This window comes from Bidens hawaiensis, unplaced genomic scaffold, assembly GCF_021521415.1.
Source record: "Bidens hawaiensis isolate Kalapana, Puna unplaced genomic scaffold, B.hawaiensis_p1.1 tig00001179_1, whole genome shotgun sequence".
NCBI lineage: Eukaryota > Viridiplantae > Streptophyta > Magnoliopsida > Asterales > Asteraceae > Bidens > Bidens hawaiensis.
In genome coordinates this window covers 2237397-2258574 of record NW_027491068.1, presented here as the reverse complement: position 1 = coordinate 2258574, position 21178 = coordinate 2237397, and the positions used below count along the sequence as shown (strand labels likewise).

Below are 21178 nucleotides of genomic sequence, written 5' to 3'. Positions count from 1 at the left end.
TCAAAGACTTTAAGTACTATGGGCCAAAAGAATTCCACGGCGATAAGGGAGCCATCGTGACTGCAAGGTGGCTTGAAGAGATGGAGACAATTGTAATTACTAGAAAGTGTTCGGAAGAAGAGAAGATTCAATACTCTGCCCTGATGTTTAGAGGCGAGGCCTTAGAATGGTGGAATACGTTGATCTTGAGTAGAGGAAGGGAGGTTATGTACAACAGGGCATGGAGCGATTTCAAGGAGTTGATATTGTCTAAATTATGTCCGATGCATGAAACGGACCAAATCCAAACCAAGTTCCTATCTCACAAGGTTTTCGGAACAAACCTTCGTGAGTATAATACCAAATTCCACGAATATTGTCGCTTGGTGCCCCAGCTGGTTACCCCGGAATCCAGCAAAGTTACACGATTTATATGGGGGCTACCACGGGAAATTCGTGACATGGTAAGGTCGCACTTGCCTCAAACCGCCGACTCCGCGATGGAGTTGGCTGGATATTTAATAGGCGGATTGATCCGCAACAGAGAAGAAGATAAGAGGGTAGTGTCGACGCAAGATACGAAGAAGGAAGGAAATACCCGTTTCAAGGGTAAGGGAGTTGACCAACGAAGGTCTGGCTTCAACTCCGACATTACACAATGCAAAACTTGCAAGAAATATCATAGGGGTCGATTCCATCTAACTCCCCGACCTTGTGAATCATGCCACAAACTCGGCCACGCCACGGCCGATTGTTGGAAGAAGAATATGACTTGCTATAATTGCAAGGATATGGGACATCTTAGCTTTGAATGCCCCAAGAATAAACCCGCGGCTGGTGGTGCGGGTGGTAGCGGTCAGAAGAGTGAGCCCAAGAAGGGCAATGCAAGAGTGTTCGTCCTTGATACGAAGAAAGCGGCTGACACACCGGAAACCATTACCGGTACGTTTCTTGTTAACAATGCCTATGCTAGAGTCTTGTTTGATTCAGGAGCCAATAAAAGTTTTATAGATTATAAGTTTTGTAGTCTATTAAACAAACCCTTAATCAAACTTAATAAAACTCTAAGCGTTGAGACCGTTAGTGGTGAAATTGTTAAAATCTCGAAGCTTTAGAAAACGGAAAAATTTTATTAGCCGGTTACGTTTTACCTATTCAATTGTTGCCCATGACTCTTGCTGGTTTTGATGTTGTGTTGGGCATGGATTGGTTATCCGACAACCATGCCCGTATCCTTTGCAATAGCAAGACCATTGAACTCCGAGCCCCTGATAAACGTACCATACGAATTGAAGGGGATAAAGATGCTGGTCAAGTTAGCCTAATCTCCATGGTAATGGCTAACAAATGTTTAAATCAAGGATGCTTTGCACTCATGGCCTACGTCACCGAAGAATCTAAACCCAAAGAAATCAAAGACGTTCCTGTAGTTTCCGATTTTGCCGATGTTTTTCCCGACGAACTCCCCGGCATTCCTCCCGATCGCGAGGTAGAATTTAGAATCGATCTCATTCCCGGCACTGCTCCGATCGCCAAAGCTCCATATCGCGCTGCGCCAATCGAGATGAAGGAACTGAAGAAACAACTTGACGAGCTTCTCGAGAAAGGATTTATACGACCAAGTTCATCGCCATGGGGAGCGTCGATACTTTTTGTCAAGAAGAAGGATGGATCCATGCGAATGTGCATCGATTACCGAGCTCTCAACAAGGTTACCATCAAGAACCGATATCCACTTCCTCGAATTGACGATCTCTTTGACCAACTCCAAGGTTCTAGCTTCTTTTCCAATATCGATCTCTGCTCCGGCTATTACCAACTTAAGGTTCAATCCGAAGACATTCCAAAGACCGCGTTTTGAACAAGGTACGGCCATTATGAGTTCACCGTTATGCCATTTGGACTTACTAATGCGCCGGCTGCGTTCATGGATATGATGAATCGTATCTGTAAGCCTTACTTAGATAAGTTTGTGATCGTATTCATCGACGACATATTAATTTATTCTAAGACTAAGGCCGATCACGAAAATCACCTTCGAACGTTACTTGAAATTCTAAGCACCGAGAAATTGTACGCCAAGTTCTCGAAATGCGAGTTCTGGTTGCACGAGCTGCAATTTCTTGGTCACATCATCAGCGTTAACGGAATTCAAGTAGACCCCGCTAAGATTGAAGCTATCTCAAAGTGGGAGATCCCAAAGTCGCCAACCGAGATTCGAAGCTTCTTGGGATTGGCCGGCTATTATCGAAGGTTCATCGAGAACTTTTCACGAATCGCTGTTCCCTTAACCTCCTTGACTCGAAAGAACATCAAATACGAATGGGGGACAAAGCAACAAGAGGCGTTCGATAGACTTAAACAAAAGCTTACCCAAGCTCCTATACTGGCCTTGCCAGAAGGTATTGAAGATTTCGTTGTCTTTTGCGATGCATCTCATTCCGGCTTGGGATGTGTATTGATGCAACGAAAGAAAGTAATCGCTTACGCCTCTCGTCAATTGAAAGTACACGAGAAGAATTACACGACTCACGATCTAGAGTTAGGCGCCATAATCTTTGCACTTAAGATATGGAGGCACTATCTCTACGGAGTAAGATTTACCGTGTACATTGATCATAAGAGCTTAAAGTATATCTTTGATCAAAAGGAGCTCAACATGCGCCAACGACGCTGGATGGAGACTCTCAACGACTATGACTGCGAAATAGTTTATCATGAAGGTAAAGCCAACGTTGTGGCTGATGCCTTAAGTCGTAAAGAGCACGAAAAGCCAAAAAGAGTCCGAGAGTTAAGGCTAGAACTTCAAATCGATCTTATTGACCAAATCAAATCCGCTCAAATTCAAGCGATCAACGAGAACCAAACCTCTGATGAAAAACGTAATGGCACCATTGACTCGTTAGTCAAAGGTGATGATGGTATTCTTAGAATGGGAAACCGAATTTGGGTACCAATTGTTGGAGGATTGTGTGAGAAGATCTTAAACGAAGCCCATAAGTCTAAATATACGATGCATCCCGGGAGCGACAAAATGTATCATAACCTTAAAACGAACTATTGGTGGAATGGAATGAAGAGAGATGACGCGTCACATGTGGCGAAATGTTTGACGTGTTTGAAAGTCAAGGATGAACACCAAAAGCCTTCGGGATTGCTTCAGCAACCCGAACTTCTCGTATGGAAGTGGGAGTTAATTACCATGGATTTCATTACCAAACTCCCTAAAACGACTCGACAACATAATGCAATATGGGTGATTGTGGATCGATTAACAAAGTCCGCACACTTCATACCCATCAATGAGTCGTACTCAATGGACAAATAACTCGTATCTATGTTAACAACATTGTGGCTTTACATGAAGTACCACTGTCCATTATTTCTGATCGAGACAGTCGTTTCACGTCTCACTTCTGGAAAAGCTTCCAACAAGCGCTTGGTACGAAGTTAAACCTTAGCAATGCCTATCATCCGCAAACCGATGGGCAAAGCGAAAGGACAATTCAAACGTTAGAAGATATGCTCCGAGCTTGTGTGATAGACTTAGGTGGAAGTTGGGATGACCACTTACCCCTAATGGAATTTTCATATAACAATAACTATCATGCAAGTATTCAAGCCGCACAGTTCGAGGCGTTGTATGGTCGAAAATGTAGAACGCCAGTGTGTTGGTCTGAAACTGGAGATAATCAATTATCCGGACCCGAGATAGTCCAAGAAACTACCGACAAAGTTATCCAAATCCGTGAACGACTTAAGACGGCACGTGATCGCTAAAAGAGTTACGCCGATATCCGTCGTAAGCCGTTAGAATTCAAAGTCGGTGATAAAGTTCTTTTGAAAGTCTCGCCATGGAAAGGCGTAGTTCGCTTCGGCAAGAAAGGAAAGTTAAGCCCTCGATTCGTTGGACCCTTCGAGGTACTTGAACGAATTGGTACCGTCGCATATCGATTGCGACTACTCGAGGAAATGCAAGGGATACACGACGTATTCCATATCTCGAATCTGCGTAAATGTTTAGCCGATGAATCTCTCTCGATGTCGTTAAAAGATGTTGAGATCAACGAAAACTTAAACTTTGTTGAACACCTAATTCAAATCGAAGATTCAAAATTAAAGAAACTTAAAAAACGAACCTTGAAGATTATGAAGGTAAAATGGGATTCCCGACGAGGACCCGAGTATACTTGGGAACTCGAGTCCGAAATGAGAAAGAAATACCCCCACTTGTTTTCGTGAAGCAATCTCGAGGACGAGATTTATTTCAAGGTGGGGAGGATGTAACATCATGGGAATTTTGGGCCAAAAATGACAAGTTTCAAAAGTTAAGGGATCAATTCTGCTAATTTCCAAACTCCAAGGACTAAAATGAAAAACTATGTTTTCTTGTCTGATCGCGATACGCGACCGGTCAATGAATGAGCCCATCGCGTACCTCGATGGGTCTTGGTCAAATATTCTAGAAGAAGTCAACGGCGATACGCGATCGCCGTTGAGCCTACGTCATCGGGTACCGCGATGACGTGGCCGACACGCCTGACACCTTTTCACCACGTGTCCCGACACGTGGCATGTCGTCCGCCACGTGTTAACACGTGGCACACTTTCTGCCACGTGACGACACGTGGCATACCTACTGTTTGCGTCATCAGAGTTACGTCGCGGTACGCGACGGGTTCCCTGATGGCGGGCGCGTACCGCGATGGGACACCAGAATTTGCCTATAAATAGCAAGTCTGGGATCTCCATTTGACACACCAAACTCAACTTACAATCCTCTCTCTACACATCTCTACACATCTCCATTTGACACACCTCGAAAACCGTGCCCCGATTCCTCGATAAACGTGCCATACCTCGATATTCGTACCACTTCCCGACGACGTTCCGAACAAGAAGGTGGTGCTGTTTTTACAACCCGACAATCATCTCGAAGTGCGTACCGAGAAGATTGGGTGTCTCGTTTTGCGTGCCAAAATGAAGTGGCGATCAAGGCGAGTGTTGAAAGGACTTAAGTGGTGTAGAAGTGATGCTCGAGTATCTAGGGAATTATAAGCCGAGAAAAGGTAAGGCTTACTACCCGACTAAAATAATAATAAAATATTATAAAGGCTTAATGCCTTAAGTCGGAATTATACTCGATGCTTATGAAAAGAAAATTTATAACAAATAAAAGAAAAGAAAAGAATATAAAAGTATAGGTATATATATATGTGTGTGATTATATATATATATATATATATATATATATATAATTCTTTGTTATGATTATTATTTAAGTAATAAGGGTATTCTTAAATAATAAAAGAAAAAGAATACGTTTCTTAGAAAAGAAGAAACGTCGGGTTTTTATAATAAACTAAAGGTTTATAAATATTGCTTTTAAAACTAAAGGTTTTAAAGTAAAGATTATTGAACTAATGGTTCATCGAGATAAATAAGACTAAAGGTCTTAAGCCGGTTTGTATATTCGACTAATAAAAGTTATAATCGTACTATAGGTGCGAGATAGCAAGAAAGAGAACGCAAGGACGGTGTTGGAAACCGATCCCGATCAAAGGTGAATACGCCCCACTTTTATAAACTTGTTTTCAATAAATAAACGTGTTATGTGTAAAACTTTACATGAGACTAAGTGTCTCTAAAAACATTATGAATAAGAGTAAAAGCCTAGCTCTCAGGCTGTAGTATACGTTTGTCTGGATCTTTTCATATGTGGTAAAATGCGGTGGGCACATCGCACCACTCCTGGTCATGACCTCCAGCCACGATAGGCCGAAACAAAGTATGTTCGAGTGAGAATGACCTTGTGTATATTTATGGTACTTAAGTACGTCGAGACGCTGCGGTGTTTTGCTGGGGTGACCTAGGTAGAGGCTCGAGTTTATAATGATATTGTTTAACTTTGTTATTCCTAAGCCAATATGAGCCGAGGCACGCATAACCCTCGAGAGGTAACAAAGTAAAAGAAAATGTTTTCGCGTCAGCATATTCACCAGCATTCGCTACTGACGTATTTTTATAACATTTTGCAGGTAATTAAGATTAGAGCTTAAAGGACGAAGGCTCAAGAATCCGATGGCTCGGATAATTTTTGTTAGACTTAATTATGAATTAAAAGGTGGTTTTGTAAACATAAAACAAGTAAACGTAAATGGAACTTTCGTTCCATCTTTTTGTATTGTAAATTATTTTACAACTTTAATCCTTATGTTTCATAAAGTCTTCCGCTAAAAATTCGTAACTCTGATTTATTTACAAATGTGGTACCAACTATCGAGTCACACGCCTAGGCCTATGATGGGGGTGTCATATGTCATCTGTTTAAAGGTTTTATATTTGTTAATTTGTGTTCATTTATGTGTTTTCAGATTTAAGTTTGTTTATGTTTGTTTGTGTTCATTCACATTGGTTCGTATATGTTTAGTTATGTTTGTTTATAGTTTAAGCAAACGAACATAAACTAACACAAATGTACATTTTTAAATAAACGCACATGAAAATAAATATTTGTTCGATTACTTATAAAGTTAAATGAACGAACACGAATATGCCATTGTTCGTGTTCATTCGATTCATTTACGGGCTTTCAATATTCACATTGATGAATACATCGGTCTTATTCTCTAGCCTCTACCGATTTTATTTTTGTTCGTTTGTGTTCGTGAACCGTTCTTGAACACATTAATTTTTTTAATGAACGAACACGAACATAAAATCTCATTCGGTAAGTGTTCGTGAACCGTTCGTGAACACAATATTTTCTTAACGAACGAACATGAACAAGGCCTTGCTCGTGTTCGATCGGTTCGCTTACAACCCTGATTTTTAGTGTAGTTGTAGGGATATGGATGGGGACCTGCCGGGAATGCTCTAAGAAACACTCTTTAGTTATAATGATATTGATGGTGATGCTTAGGGTGAGATCGGTACCGTACCGGTACATAAATGTTTGGTTCGGTATCGGTACCGGTACCGGTATTTAAGGTAAAATTCAGGAAATACCGGTACAATAAACTCAAAAATTTACCGATTCAGTACCAGTGGTACCAAATCAGTACCGGTATTTAAGGTAAAATTCAGGAAATACCGATACCGTAAACTCAAAAATTTACCGATTCAGTACCAATGGTACCAAATCAGTACCGATTTTGATACCGACACAAAATGATACTAATATCAAATTTGCTCATCCTTAGTGATTTTGGGTTATTGAGGCGCCACTCCCTCATGTGGCTTCTTGATGGGGGCCCGCTTCACATGGTGTGTAGCAAGGATGTACAAGTAGTACAAGGTACCATTCATATAAACTTGTTATTGATTTTTTGTGGTTTTAGGATCGGTACAATATTTGTGTTTTCCTAACTTTTTGCCTCCAACACTAGTACCGTATCAAGTATTTTCCTTATATTTAAGGATTTTCGGTAGCAATACTTTTGTTACTAGTAACGAGCTCATCCCTAGTATGTAGTGATGTTTAGCGTCCACTTTGCTTGCGTGGTAGGTGAGTGACCCGCAAACAATCACCACAACACTTGTTCTAACTAACTGTTTTACTGTCTTTTTGTTTATGCTCAAGTTCTTCACAAGACTAAACATGTTTTAATATTGTAGTAAAAGTATTTTGTTTTGTTCAGATGATGGTCATGTTGGTACATTTTAAACCATTTTTATTGATACGTGAATGTTAAGTGAATATGTAAACTGATTTATGTATTTTATTACTGATTTAGTTCTGCCTAATGCAAATATTTCGAATTTTTGTTGGCGATAGAATAGTTTTATTTGCTACGAACTAGCAGTTTTAGTTGTTCACATAACATTTATTTATTTCTTGTGTTATTGAAACAAAGACATTGAGAACTAATGTAAATGCGATTCTTAAATTTGTTTATTATTTTTCTATACAAGGTTTCCTGTGATAAAATAGTTATTTCAAGTTTGCTTAATTGCATATCGGTGGTTGCTACCATCAAATCAAAAGTGTTCACATTATGATCATATAAAAATTCAAGTTGTAATTTCGTGACATATACCGGTAAACATGTAGAGACTAAGGCAATTAATATAAAGATAAAATAATAATATAATAAAGAATACACATATATTTAGGTCAACGCAAGTCAAACATGGGTTCTTGCCAAACCGCGTCGGGCTTTGAGGGTGTTGGGAGGGTGGTGATCGGGTTTGTTCGTTTGGAACCTGGTTTTATATGTTTCGTTTAATACCTAACTGGTTCAAGTCGATTTCAACCCTACCGGCATGTTCGGTTCCTAACTAGTTCTTACTGAACCGGTTCGCGTTTCCGACCATTTGTTTAACCTCTAGAGTATTAACTGTATTCCATATATGGGCCGGAACCGTGAGTGCAGTGTAAGTAAGGCCCATATAAAAGTTGAAAAGAAAGCCCAAGTCTTATTGTTACAAACCCTAGCTTCATATCTTCTTCTCTCTCGGCGCAGCACATACAGAGCTACGAAAATGGTAAACTCGAAACCCTAATTCACACCACATCACTTCAATTCATATCTTAACAACTGTGTATGTATTTTCTTATTATTATTATTGTAGCCATTCAAGAGGTACGTCGAGATCGGAAGAATCGCTCTTGTCAACTATGGAAACGATTACGGAAAGCTTGTCGTCATTGTTGACGTCATCGACCAAAATCGGGTATTTGCATTTGTTATTGTGTTTTATAGTAATGAATTTGGTTTATTTGAAATCTCATTTGGTCATAGTTAGGTTAGATAGTTTGCTTGAATTAAACTCTGATTAGGGCTTCGTTATCAGATAGATTTCGGTTGTTAAATCAAAGTAACATTATGTGTTGAATTAGCTTCAATTGTGGCTTGTTGCAAATTGGATAGATAAAAAGCTCTAAACGAGCCGAGTTTTATCGAGCCCTAGCCAAAGCTTGTTTAGTTTTTGTGTTTGAGCTTCAGGCTTGCATATGTAGATGAGCCTAATGTGTTTTTAAGTTTTAATTCATTTGGGCATCTATTTTTTACAATTGAGCTCAAGCCGAGCTTGTTTAAGTTTTTTTTTTTTCAAAATATATAAAATAAATAAATAAAAATGTATATAAATTAAGAGAGCTAAGCTTGAGTTTGAAGGACTTACGAGACTTCTAGAAAAAGAGCTCTATACGAGACGAGCTTAAGCTTTTGCAAGTCAAAATGAGCCGGGGGTGAGGTTGTTTGCATTCCAAGATTTTGAAGTTGATTTTGGCCAATTTTGATTTAATCAAGGCGTGATTAGCTGTTGATTTATTTGCTAATTGATGCTTGGTTTTAAGTTTTAATCTTGAATTTTTAAGGTGAATTGCATTACAAGACAAAAAGTGACTTCATCTTCATTTGTTTTACGAAAAAAAATGATTTTGTTGTTATATAGCAGGTATGGTTTTTTATGTGGTGGAAGTTATTTTTTGTATCGTTGTATACATATCATTGTAAATACTGTAGAGTCGAAGTTTCTTTTTTCTGAAACTTTTATTTTTTTTTTCATGCAGGCTCTTGTTGATGCACCCGATATGGTGAGGGGTCAAATGAACTTCAAGAGGCTAACACTCACAGACATCACAATTGACATCAAGAGAGTCCCAAACAAGAAAACTCTTATTGCTGCCATGGAGGCTGCTGGTAGGTGTCAAATTGTTTGTTATGCGTACTCAAGTTTTTGTGGCTTGTTATTAGATTAACTGGAAACTATAATTATTTACAGATGTCAAGAACAAGTGGGAGAACAGTTCTTGGGGAAGAAAGTTTATTGTGCAGAAGCAGAGAGCTTCGCTTAATGATTTTGATAGGTTCAAGATCATGTTGGCAAAGATTAAGGTAACTTAACAAAAATCCTCATATTGTACTTGTAAACATTGTGTCTATTGAATGTTTTTGTCATTAATCATTGTTACACTTTGATTCTAAGACGTGCGACTGATCTTGTTGCAATTTGTGATCTTGCAGAAAGCTGGAGTTGTAAGGCAAGAGTTAGCAAAGCTTAAGAAGGAAACCACAGCCTAATGATTGGCATTTTGTTTTTATTATTAAAGATTTTGCTGAACGTTTGATGAAGCTTTTGTTATATCTGTTTTTTGTTCTTTTTTAATGTATCAAAAGAAACCTTGTGACAAGCTTTTTGCTTATGTTTTGGTTACATTTGTTATGACAATGCTATTTCTTATGTTGTTTTTACAAATTTTTTACTTTACAACAAATGATTTAACCGTTGCACATCAAAAGACAATGTTTGGATCTTACATGAACATACTTGCTAAAACATTAACAAAAAGCTGTATTGCAATGCATTGAGTAATTACTTTGCTTAGTTGTAGTTTCAACTTTCAACTAGGGATTAGCTCGCTATTGTTCTTACTGAGCCTAACGTACCAATTCCGAAAATTGCCTTAAAATTGGGTACTGGTACTTGGTATCATTTACTCATCATCCTACCTGACCTACAATACACTAAAGTTTAATATAGGAATTACTAATCTGAATTGGTAAAACTCAAAATCAAAGGTGGTACATCATTTAACTCCTATTATTTCTCTTTGTCACCCATTATGATTTCTGATTTCTTTCTTCATTCTTGTTTTATATACCTATATTTATTCTCCCCCTTCTTCCACCCAATGTCTTCTTTTGGTTCAACTGATTCTCTCCAGAATTGTTCCTACATATTACGGGGTCGCCTGACCCCACTCATATTCGGAGCGCGCATACCGGTTCTTGAAGCTATATGGGTACTAGGGTGAAAGGCTTTTTTAGAGGCTTCAAAAACATCTCAAATATTTTCGGTAATTAATCACCCTCTATTCATTCTACACACACACACACACACACACCATTCATGATCATCCTCTTATTATATATGCACACTGACATGATTGTGAACTTTTTTTGGGATTTGAAGATGATGAAGAAGAACCAGAAATACAAATCGGTATGCCCACGGATGTGAAGCATGTTTCTCATATTGGTGCTGATGGATCTGCCAACGAATCTCCTAGTTGGGTACGTGCTTCGCCTCTCTATCAGAAACGTCTTTTTCTGGGTAGTTTTCGAATAATTTATTTATATAACCTATACATATGTATGCACAGCAAAAAAAATATGAACAAATTAGTTTGATGATTTTTTTTATGTACAACCATATATTAAAAAGTTAGAAGATTTAAATTTGTTATTTTGGTTTTGACATTATTTTAGTGTTTTTGTCGCATGGAATGTAGATGAGGGGGTTTGATGGCGCACACAGCCAGTCAGGATCATTGGAGAGTCATGATAACAGCGAAGGTTCTCGATGCTTAGAATATTTGAAACTTCGAAATAGTTATAATGAAATAATGTTTTATTTAACATAACTCATATCGTTTTAACCATACAAAATGCACATACCACATGTGTAGGTTTAAAAAGCCACAGGAGTACTCGAAGTGAAGAATTAAATAGAGACATTCCAGATGTGCCCAGGGCATCTAGACACCGTCATCATCGCTCAATGGACAATTCTGATCCTGATTCCCAGTCATCAGCCAAGCCGAGACACAGGAGACGTCACAGGATCATTCGACGGTCACAAGATAAAGGGGACGTGCCAGACATTCCCAAAAGGATTAGACGAAGGAGACCAAAGGACGATGAGGAGTCATGATAGTGAATCTTTGAGCCATGAACCTTGTTTGGTTTGATAAACCGGAACTAGGATCATCCTACACTAAAACTCAACAACGTAGTATACCAACAGGGAAGAAGTACGGACGCCTTGAAGTTTGGATCCTCACCGGTTTATGAAACATGACCAAAAATGTTTGGTTACTTTTGGATGTACCATTTCCAATCCTCCCTTTTCCTATCTAAGTATGAACTTCGAATTTTATTATATTCATATAATTAATATTAGCTATCAAAATGCAAAATAAACCAAGAAAAGTCTGTTTCTTATGGATGTGTTTGGTATACCACATTACCATTTCATGGAAGTTCAGATGAAATTAAGAGCAATTATAGATTCTTGTAAAATTTAATCGTCTTTAATTTGGTGAAAATCTGAAATGTTCTTTATAATCGTTTAATGATTTCATCAAATTCGATCTGATCCTCAAGACTTAAGAGAAAAAGATAGGGTGTGTTTATGGAACTTATTGTGTTATCATACACTAACACACACACACTATAGAGATCAGAATATGTGAATCATAAAAAGAATAAATAATGTTAAATGCGTCACTACTACCATCTTAGTGGAACTTTTGTAAAGGTGCGCACTACCCACTTAATGAAACGTTGAATGAATGATCACTACATGCTTAGTGAGACATTGAAAGAGTGATAACTACTCGTCGGTGAGAAGTTCAATGGGTGATCATATCAGTATCCGATTAGTGAGACAATTTGTAAAGGTGATCACTCGTTGCTGATTAAAAAAGTTTTATAGCAAAAAGAAATTCTTGGTGGGACCAAGGAATGAATGCGGGGCGGATTCGTTACCATTCATCCCACTCATTACAAAAAAAATGATGGTTTTGTGCTGATCTCTATCTTACTTCTAACCACTTAGTGTTTTGTTTATCTCACACAAGAAAGATTTTGACAACTATTTTTAAAACAAAGAAGTTTATCCAAACATTGGTCACTAATTGCAAAAGAATGCACTAACCTCTCTACACATTGGACAAAGTGATATTGGTGGTGAAGGAAGAAGTTGGAGGGTCTAGGTGTAGGAGAAGAAGATGAAGATGGTGTGATGAATGGAATATAATACGATGTATATAGAGTGTGAAGATCATAACACGAATATTCTTTGATAATTCGGTGGAGTTATAACCCCTTTTGTTCATGAACAAGAGATACAATAATTAAGAAGTACTAGGATTAGAAAGAAGCTTGTGTTCATGGAGTTACATATATATGAGCTCATGCCTCATGACCCACCATCGCACTATAAATGTTTGATGGTGCACGGAAACAAGTTTTTAACAAGCTGTGTAAAGTGACGAAAAGAATCAACTAATGAATGATTAGTTATTATGATACAACCAGATAAAACGACTATAGTCATCAATGAAAGTAATGTAATAATGATAACTAGACGGAGAAAGTGAAGGAGTTGGTCCCCATATATCACAATATTATGATATGAATTTTGAAGTGAAGAAGAAAATGGTAATCTAATGGATTTAGAAATTAAACAAGCGTTGCAAATTGCAATTGTTATCAATGGTTTATTTGAAAAATAACCAAAAATAGAAAAACAAATACCGGTATCGGAATATTCAGTACATATATATACTAAAATAACGCTCATATTAAAATTTGAAAGAATTGTATTAATTTTGGAAAGGAATGAAGAATATATTAGTTAGAAGAATATATTAGTTTCCATTTATTGATTATTGACAATTGGTTGCATTGCGGATTTTTCGCTCCAAATCGTGTGGAAATTAATAATAATATTATTATTACAAGCTCTCACCATATATGGTTGGTTGTACGTACATATATACGAGCAGCCATAGTTGACATCTTAGACCACTTCATTCGATCAGTAATATTAATATTAATATTAATGGCCAATGCAACTATATACAGACGAGTTCTTCCATGTCCTCCTGCCATTGATTTTGTTTCTTCCGAAGGGAAGGTCAGTTTCTTTCTTTATTTTGCTCAGTGATCATGTTAAATTAAAATATATATTAGCGCGCTCTCGTTGAACTTGTTACGCACCAGTCGGGCGTTGGGTACCAACTAGCAAATGGGATTAATTGGATTGAAATTTTATATGTAACTTTTCAATATACAACATTTTGAAAAATTTTGTATATGTTTTTTCAAACTTATTAATCGCTTTGGATTAATAAGTATTATTTTTCGAATACTTTTGACCAATTTCGACAAATTTTAACCAGCTTTGACCAATTTTGACAATTTTTTTTACCGATATTTGTCCTGATATTTGAATGATTTTGGCTGATTTGGACCGACAGCTGAAATCAAATGGGCCACTCACTCATCAATTACCTACTGATCGGCGACTAGTAGCGATTTTTATAACACTGTATATTAAAGATTATGCTTTATTTGGTCAAGAGCATTTTTTTAATTAACAAAAGGTCTTTTGAATTTGCAGGAGTTGTTCATGGAAGCCACTCAAGGTGGAACAATGGAAAGCTTCTTTAAGTTAATCTCTTACTTTCAAACACAATCAGAGCCTGCTTATTGTGGATTAGCTTCCCTAGCTATGGTCTTAAATGCGCTTTCTATTGATCCCGGTAGAAAATGGAAAGGTGCTTTTGATTATCTTATATAATGTGATTTACTTTTCTTTATACATTATGATGGTCGTGCTTTGACGTGAACCATTAACTGAATGTAGGTCCTTGGAGGTGGATTGATGAATCTATGCTGGATTGTTGTGAGCCTCTGGAAAAGGTTAAAGCCGAAGGCATATCCTTTGGGAAAGTTGTGTGTTTGGCTCATTGTGCGGGTGCAAAAGTTGAAGCGTTTCGCACAAATCAGACGAGTATTGATGAGTTTCGCAAGCATGTTTTAGCATGCTCTACTTCTGATACTTGTCATGTGATTACATCTTATAACCGAGCCACTTTTAAACAGTCACGTGTCGTTTCTTGAATTTCCATTCCAATTTCTGTTGGATATTTTGGAAGTTACATATCTATCAAACTACATTTGACATGAATAATGTTGGTTTCTTTTAATCTCTATGTCCATTGCAGACAGGTACGGGCCACTTTTCGCCTATTGGTGGATATCATGCTGGAAGGGATATGGTGTTGATTTTAGATGTTGCGCGCTTTAAGTATCCTCCTCACTGGGTCCCGCTTAAGTTACTTTGGGAAGCCATGGACACTGTGGATGAAGCTAGTGGATTTAACAGAGGGTAAATTTTGTGGATTTGTTTCAGTCGATCACTTCCATTTGACCCGTTATTGACTTGATTTTGACTCCTTTCTTTCAGTTTCATGCTAATATCCAGGCTTCAAAGGCCACCAGCATTACTTTATACCCTGGTACATTTAAGCATTAACCGTATAATATATATTAATATATACACATGTTTTGATATTGTATGTTGTCATTATTTGCAGAGTTGTAAGAATGAGAGTTGGGTTAATATTGCAAAGTACTTGTTGGAAGATGTTCGGGAATTATTGAGTTCGAAGAATGTGAAACATGTGAAAGATGTTCTGTCCATTGTTTTTAGTTCTATGCCATCAAAGTTTCTTGAGTTTATTAAGCGGGTCCCAGAAGATAGGATAACAGAGGAGGGTGATGAAAGTTTAAGCCCGGAAGAGCGAGAAAGGCTTTCAATCAAGGTAATTTATAATATTACAGTGTTTTGGTCAGCTTGTTTTTGACCCTTTTTCAATCAAGATTCATATTACAACTTTTATCGGTTTCATGTAGGGGAAGATACTGAAACAGGTTCGGGATACTGAACTATACAAACACGTTGCAGATTTTCTGTTACCTGAAAAACCAGGTTGCTGGGGCCCACCTCGTTCGGGCCAAGAAGCCCGTTTGACTGATACTGTAGCAAGCAAGTGTTGTCAGGGAGCAGGATATTTAAAACAAAGTGAATCCTCTAATGGTTTTTACTATCGGGAAACATGTGTTCGTTGCATAAAAGCCGATGAAGACACGCAACCTGTTACAGTAGTGTCTGGGATAGTGACCGATGAAGACATGCCACCTATTACAGCACTTTTACTAGCTTTACCACCGCAGACTTGGTCTGGTATCAAAGATAATATCTTGTTTCAGGAAATTGACACACTTGTTTCTATGGTTAACCTTCCTACTTTGCTTCAAGAAGAGGTATAGTTAATACTGCCATTGTTTCACTTTGGGTTGAATACACATGTGTTTTTTAATGTTATAAATGTTATAAATTGCAGCTTGTGCATTTGCGTGGGCAGCTGTACGTTCTCAAGCGATGCAAAGATCATAACGTAGAGGAAGATCTTTTTGCACCCCTCTAGCAACCTAATATTATACAAAGGTTCACGGTCCGTATTTTGTTTTAATTAATATACAAAGATTCAAGGTTCAAGGTTCAGGCTATGATTGTAGGCGTTTCAGGTTAGGGCCAACATACCACAAGTAAGCTTACAAACTGTTCAATTTTGATTATTTAAAAGTAAAAAGAGCGCATAACTCATTCCGGGAACTTTTTACATGATGTCTAGATTGATTCAATCTTCTATTGTATTTATTTTTCAAGAGAAGTAAAATATGTGTGTCAAGTGACATATATCGGATTTAAGTGCTTTAACTGCTTTCTCGGCTGCATCATCCGGATCTTCAGCTGTAATCATTGTCATCCCACTTTCCTGTATCCTCTTTCCTTGAGCAATATTTACGACTTCAAGACGAATCACAATTGGCACCTTTGAAGCAACCTGAGAGTTGAGACCAACAAAAAAGTTGGATCTTAAGTATACTTTTAATGTATAAATGATACAGCCTTCTAAATCAGTTTATTCAATAACTTATACTGTCATTGAGTTAATATTTTTTCTAATCAAGTACTACATACTACTGACATACTATAAAAAAAATAATATTTACACATTTTGATCTTTTATCCAACCCAACCCACCCATTTTGCCACAACTAACTAAGGTGGTGTTTTGTTTGAAGGGAGGTATTAGTGTATTACTATGGGCATGGGTTTGATAATATATAGTGGAATAACAAAGGTTTGGATTTCTATGTTTAGAATTGAGTTTAAAAACACCTTATTGGCTAGCTTATTCTTTTTTCCAAAAAGTAATAGACAGAATTACAAATTTTGTCCTTTAAAAAAAGCCAAATTACGTTTAGTGTCCTTTTTTTAGTTTCTTTGCAGGCGGTGTACTTTAAACTTTTTTTTTCTACACGTTATGTCCTTTACGCTAACTGAGTTAGAAAAACTCAGTTAAGTATGACATGTGCCAGACATGTGATGAGTATAATTGTAATTTTAATTTATCCTTAAATTGTAAAAAAAGAAAAGAAAATATATTAAATACATTCCCCCCCCCTTCTCTCTTCTTTCTCTCTAAGCCACCACAATCACCATAGATTCCGGCCACCTCGTTGCAGATTCCATTCAACCCACCACCACCACCACCACCACCTCCTCTCCATACCCCTACCTACTCTCCTCCCTAATATCCAACCTCCCACTCCCCACCATCGCCGTCAACAACCCATCTCCAACCACCACCACCACCACCACCTCCTCTCTATCTCACAAACCGCCGCCACACTTTCCGTTCACATTTAATGATAATTCCTTAATCGGTACAAATATTAAAATACTACAACGTTGCCGGCAATGATGTGGACTATTTGTGTCACACCCCCCATCTAGGGCCTAGGAGTGCGACACAATAGTTGACATCATGTTTGTAAATAAATCAGAGTTGCGTTATATTGCGTAAGACTTATAAAACTTTAAGGATCAAAAATGTAATTTATATAAACATTCAAAAGGCGGGAATTATAAAATACCCGTTTAGAGTTGTTAACAAAAGATTTCTTGTTTTATAATTACAAACCACCATGTTAAACTTATACAAAAAAGAATCCGAGCCATCGGATATTAGTACTTCATCATTTCCAAGCTCTAACTTTGTTCACCTGCAAAATGTAATAAAATACGTCAGCAACGAATGCTGGTGAACACGCTGACGCAAAAATAACTCTTTTACTTTATTACTCCTCGAGACTACGCCTGTCTCGGCCCAACGTGGCTTAGGAATATCAAAGTCAAATAACACATTATAAATACGAGCCTCTACGCTAGGTCACCTCAGCAAACACCGCAGCGTTCGACTTAGTTAAGTACCCGTAAATATACACATAAGGTCGTACTCCCTGCAGGAGAGCGTCCTACGACCAAGGGTGGTGCGATCATGCCCATACATCGCATAGTACCACCTATGTAAGGATCCAGACATACGTATACCACAGCCTGAGGGCTTGGTTTATACCCTTTATTTATAACGGTTTGGGGGCGTATTCACCTTGTCTCTTTAGGATCGGCTTCACTCACCGTCCAAGGGTCTTTCCCTTTCTTTATCTCGCACATATAGTACGAGTATAAATATTTGTTAGTCGGATACACGATCCGGCTTAAGACCTTTAGTCTTATATCTCAATCCTCGATTGAACCTTTAGTTCTATTCTTGTTTACTTGAAAACCTTTAGATTAAAAGTAAGTTTATAAACCTTTAGTTTATAATAAAAACCCGACGTTTCTTCTTCTCCAAGAAACGTAATCTTTTTATTTATTATTTAAGAATACTCTTATTCATTAAATAATGATTTCATAACAAAGAATATTTACATATATACTTACACACATATATATGTTATCACAACATTAAATATTCATTCTTTTATTCATATCTTTGTTATGTTATCTTTCTTTTCTTTTATCGAGGTATCGAGTATAACCTCGACTTAAGGCTTAAGCCTTGAATATAATATTAAATTATATTGAATTCATCATTACGCATAACCTTAATGGCGTATAGAAACTCTAGGGACTTGAGCAGCACTCCAACGTCGCTTAAATCTTCTCGACACACAAATCGAGGAACGCCAAATCTTTAATACTCGTTGACACGCTTTACGAGATCTTTCGCCATTATAACACCTTTGCTCGAATGTGGGTGGTGGGTGGCACGAACTCCAAGGAAATGTTGGTACATAAACGAAGGTTCGGGACACGCTTAACGATGGATTATGGCACACTTATCGAGGTAAGGCTAGAGAGAGAGTAGTGAGATGTTAGAGCAATGTTGGTGTGCAGAAATGAGCTGCCCATGGCCGCTATTTATAGGCAATGTTTTGGATCCTATCGCGTACCGCGATGGGTCCTTTGGGCACCCCGTCGCGTACAGGGTTGATGACGCAGAGGGTAGGTCTGCCACGTGTCGACACGTGGCAGTCACCGCTCCACGTGGCAACACGTGGCAGCAGGCGTTGTTATAGAATACGACTTTGGAATTTGGCAAATTAGACCCTCAACTTTGGAATTTGGCAATTTTAGTCCCTATACTTTGGAAAGTTGATACTTTGAACTCGAAATTTTCACGTTGTTACATCCTCCCCACCTTGAAACAAATCTCGTCCTCGAGATTGCTTTACTCGAACAAGTGGGGGTATTTCTTTCTCATTTCCGATTTGAGTTCCCAAGTATATTCGGGCCCTCTACGCGAGTCCCATTTTACTTTCACAATTTTCAACGTTCTTCTCTTTAATTTCTTTGTTTTAGAATCTTTAATTTGAATTGGACGTTCTACAAATTTTAAGTTCTCATTTATTTTAACGTCTTTTAATGGCATAGCCAACGATTCATCGGTCAAACACTTACGCAGATCCGAAACATGGAATACATTGTGTATCCCTTGCATTTCCTCAGGCAGTCGCAAACGGTATGCAACAGTGCCGATTCGTTCGAGTACCTCAAAAGGTCCAACGAATCGATGACTTAATTTTCCTTTCTTACTGAAGTGAACAACGCCTTTCCAAGGCGAGACTTTCAATAACACTTTGTCACCGACATTGAACTCTAACGGCTTACGATGGACATCGGCGTAACTCTTTTGGCGATCACGTGCCGTCTTAAGTCGTTCTCGGATTTGGATAACCTTGTCGGTGGTTTCTTGGACAATCTCGGGTCCAGACAATTGATTGTCTCCGGTTTCAGACCAACACACAGGCGTTCTACATTTTCGACCATATAACGCCTCGAACGGTGCGGTTTGAATACTTGCGTGATAACTATTATTGTACGAGAATTCCATTAGGGGTAAGTGGTTATCCCAACTTCCACCTAGATCGATCACACAAGCGCGGAGCATGTGTTCCAACGTTTGAATCGTCCTTTCGCTTTGCCCATCGGTTTGTGGATGATAAGCAGTGCTAAGGTTCAACTTTGTACCGAGGGCTTGTTGGAAGCTTTTCCAAAAGTGAGATGTAAAACGACTGTCTCGATTAGATATTATAGACAACGGTACTCCATGCAAGGCAACAATGTTGTTTACATAAATACGCGCTAGTCTATCCATAGAATACGACTCATTGATGGGTATAAAGTGTGCGGATTTGGTCAAACGATCCACAATTACCCTTATTGCATTGTGTTGTCGAGTCGTCTTCGGGAGTTTGGTAATAAAATTCATAGTAATCAACTTCCACTTCCATATGGGAAGTTCGGGTTGCTGTAGCAATCCCGAAGGCCTTTGATGTTCGGCCTTGACTTTCAAACAAGTCAAACATTTCGCAACATGCGAAGCGACATGTCTTTTCATCCCATTCCACCAATAGTTCGCCTTTAGGCTGTGGTACATCTTATTACTTCCGGGATGCATCATGTATTTCGACTTGTGAGCTTCATTTAAGATTTTCTCACGCAAACCTCCAACGATTGGTACCCAAATCCTATTACCGAGTCTTAGGATATCATCGTTACCCTTGACTAGCGAGTCAATGGTGCCATTGCGTTTTTCATCAGAGATTTGATTTTCATTGATTGCTTGCGTTTGCGCGGACTTTATTTGCTCAAAAAGATCAATTTGAAGTTCTAGGCGCAAAGCTCGAACCTTTTTGGGTTTTTCATGCTCTTTGCGACTTAAGGCATCGGCCACAACGTTGGCCTTGCCTTCATGATACATAATCTCACAATCATAGTCGTTAAGAGTCTCCATCCATCGCCGTTGGCGCATGTTGAGCTCTTTTTGATCAAAGATGTGTTTCGAACTCTTATGATCAGTGTACACAGTAAATCGTACTCCATAGGGATAGTGCCTCCAAATCTTAAGTGCAAAGATTATGGCGCCTAACTCTAAATCGTGAGTTGTGTAATTCTTTTCATGTACTTTCAGTTGACGAGAGGCGTAAGCAATTACCTTCTTGCGTTGCATTAGTACGCATCCCAAACCAGAGTGGGACGTGTCACTAAAGACTACAAAATCCTCAGTACCTTCTGGCAAAGCCAAGATAGGTGTTTGGGTGAGTTTCTGTTTGAGTATATCGAACGCGTCTTGTTGCTTCGTTCCCCATTCATACTTGATATTCTTTTGAGTTAAAGAAGTTAAAGGAACGGCGATACGAGAAAAGTTTTCGATGAACCTACGGTAGTAGCCGACCAAACCTAAGAAACTTCGGATCTCAGT

At 38.3% G+C, this 21178-nt stretch overlaps 2 protein-coding genes across 2 annotated transcripts; both read left to right on the top strand.

Moving 5' to 3' along the window:
- Positions 1–8398: 8398 nt before the first annotated feature.
- LOC143562603 (large ribosomal subunit protein eL14y-like) lies at positions 8399–10167 on the top strand. Its single transcript, XM_077050364.1, has 5 exons — positions 8399–8466; positions 8554–8655; positions 9497–9626; positions 9709–9821; positions 9951–10167. The coding sequence occupies exons 1-5, from the start codon at positions 8464–8466 to the stop codon at positions 10005–10007; spliced, it is 405 nt and encodes a 134-aa protein (XP_076906479.1). The 5' UTR covers positions 8399–8463; the 3' UTR covers positions 10008–10167.
- Positions 10168–13554: 3387 nt separating this feature from the next.
- Positions 13555–16360, top strand: LOC143562593 (glutathione gamma-glutamylcysteinyltransferase 1-like). Its single transcript, XM_077050355.1, has 9 exons — positions 13555–13629; positions 14116–14272; positions 14362–14604; positions 14727–14886; positions 14965–15016; positions 15095–15322; positions 15414–15824; positions 15905–16008; positions 16054–16360. Exons 1-8 carry the CDS (start codon positions 13555–13557, stop codon positions 15986–15988), a joined length of 1410 nt encoding a protein of 469 aa, XP_076906470.1. The 3' UTR covers positions 15989–16008; positions 16054–16360.
- The last annotated feature ends 4818 nt before the right edge of the window (positions 16361–21178 follow it).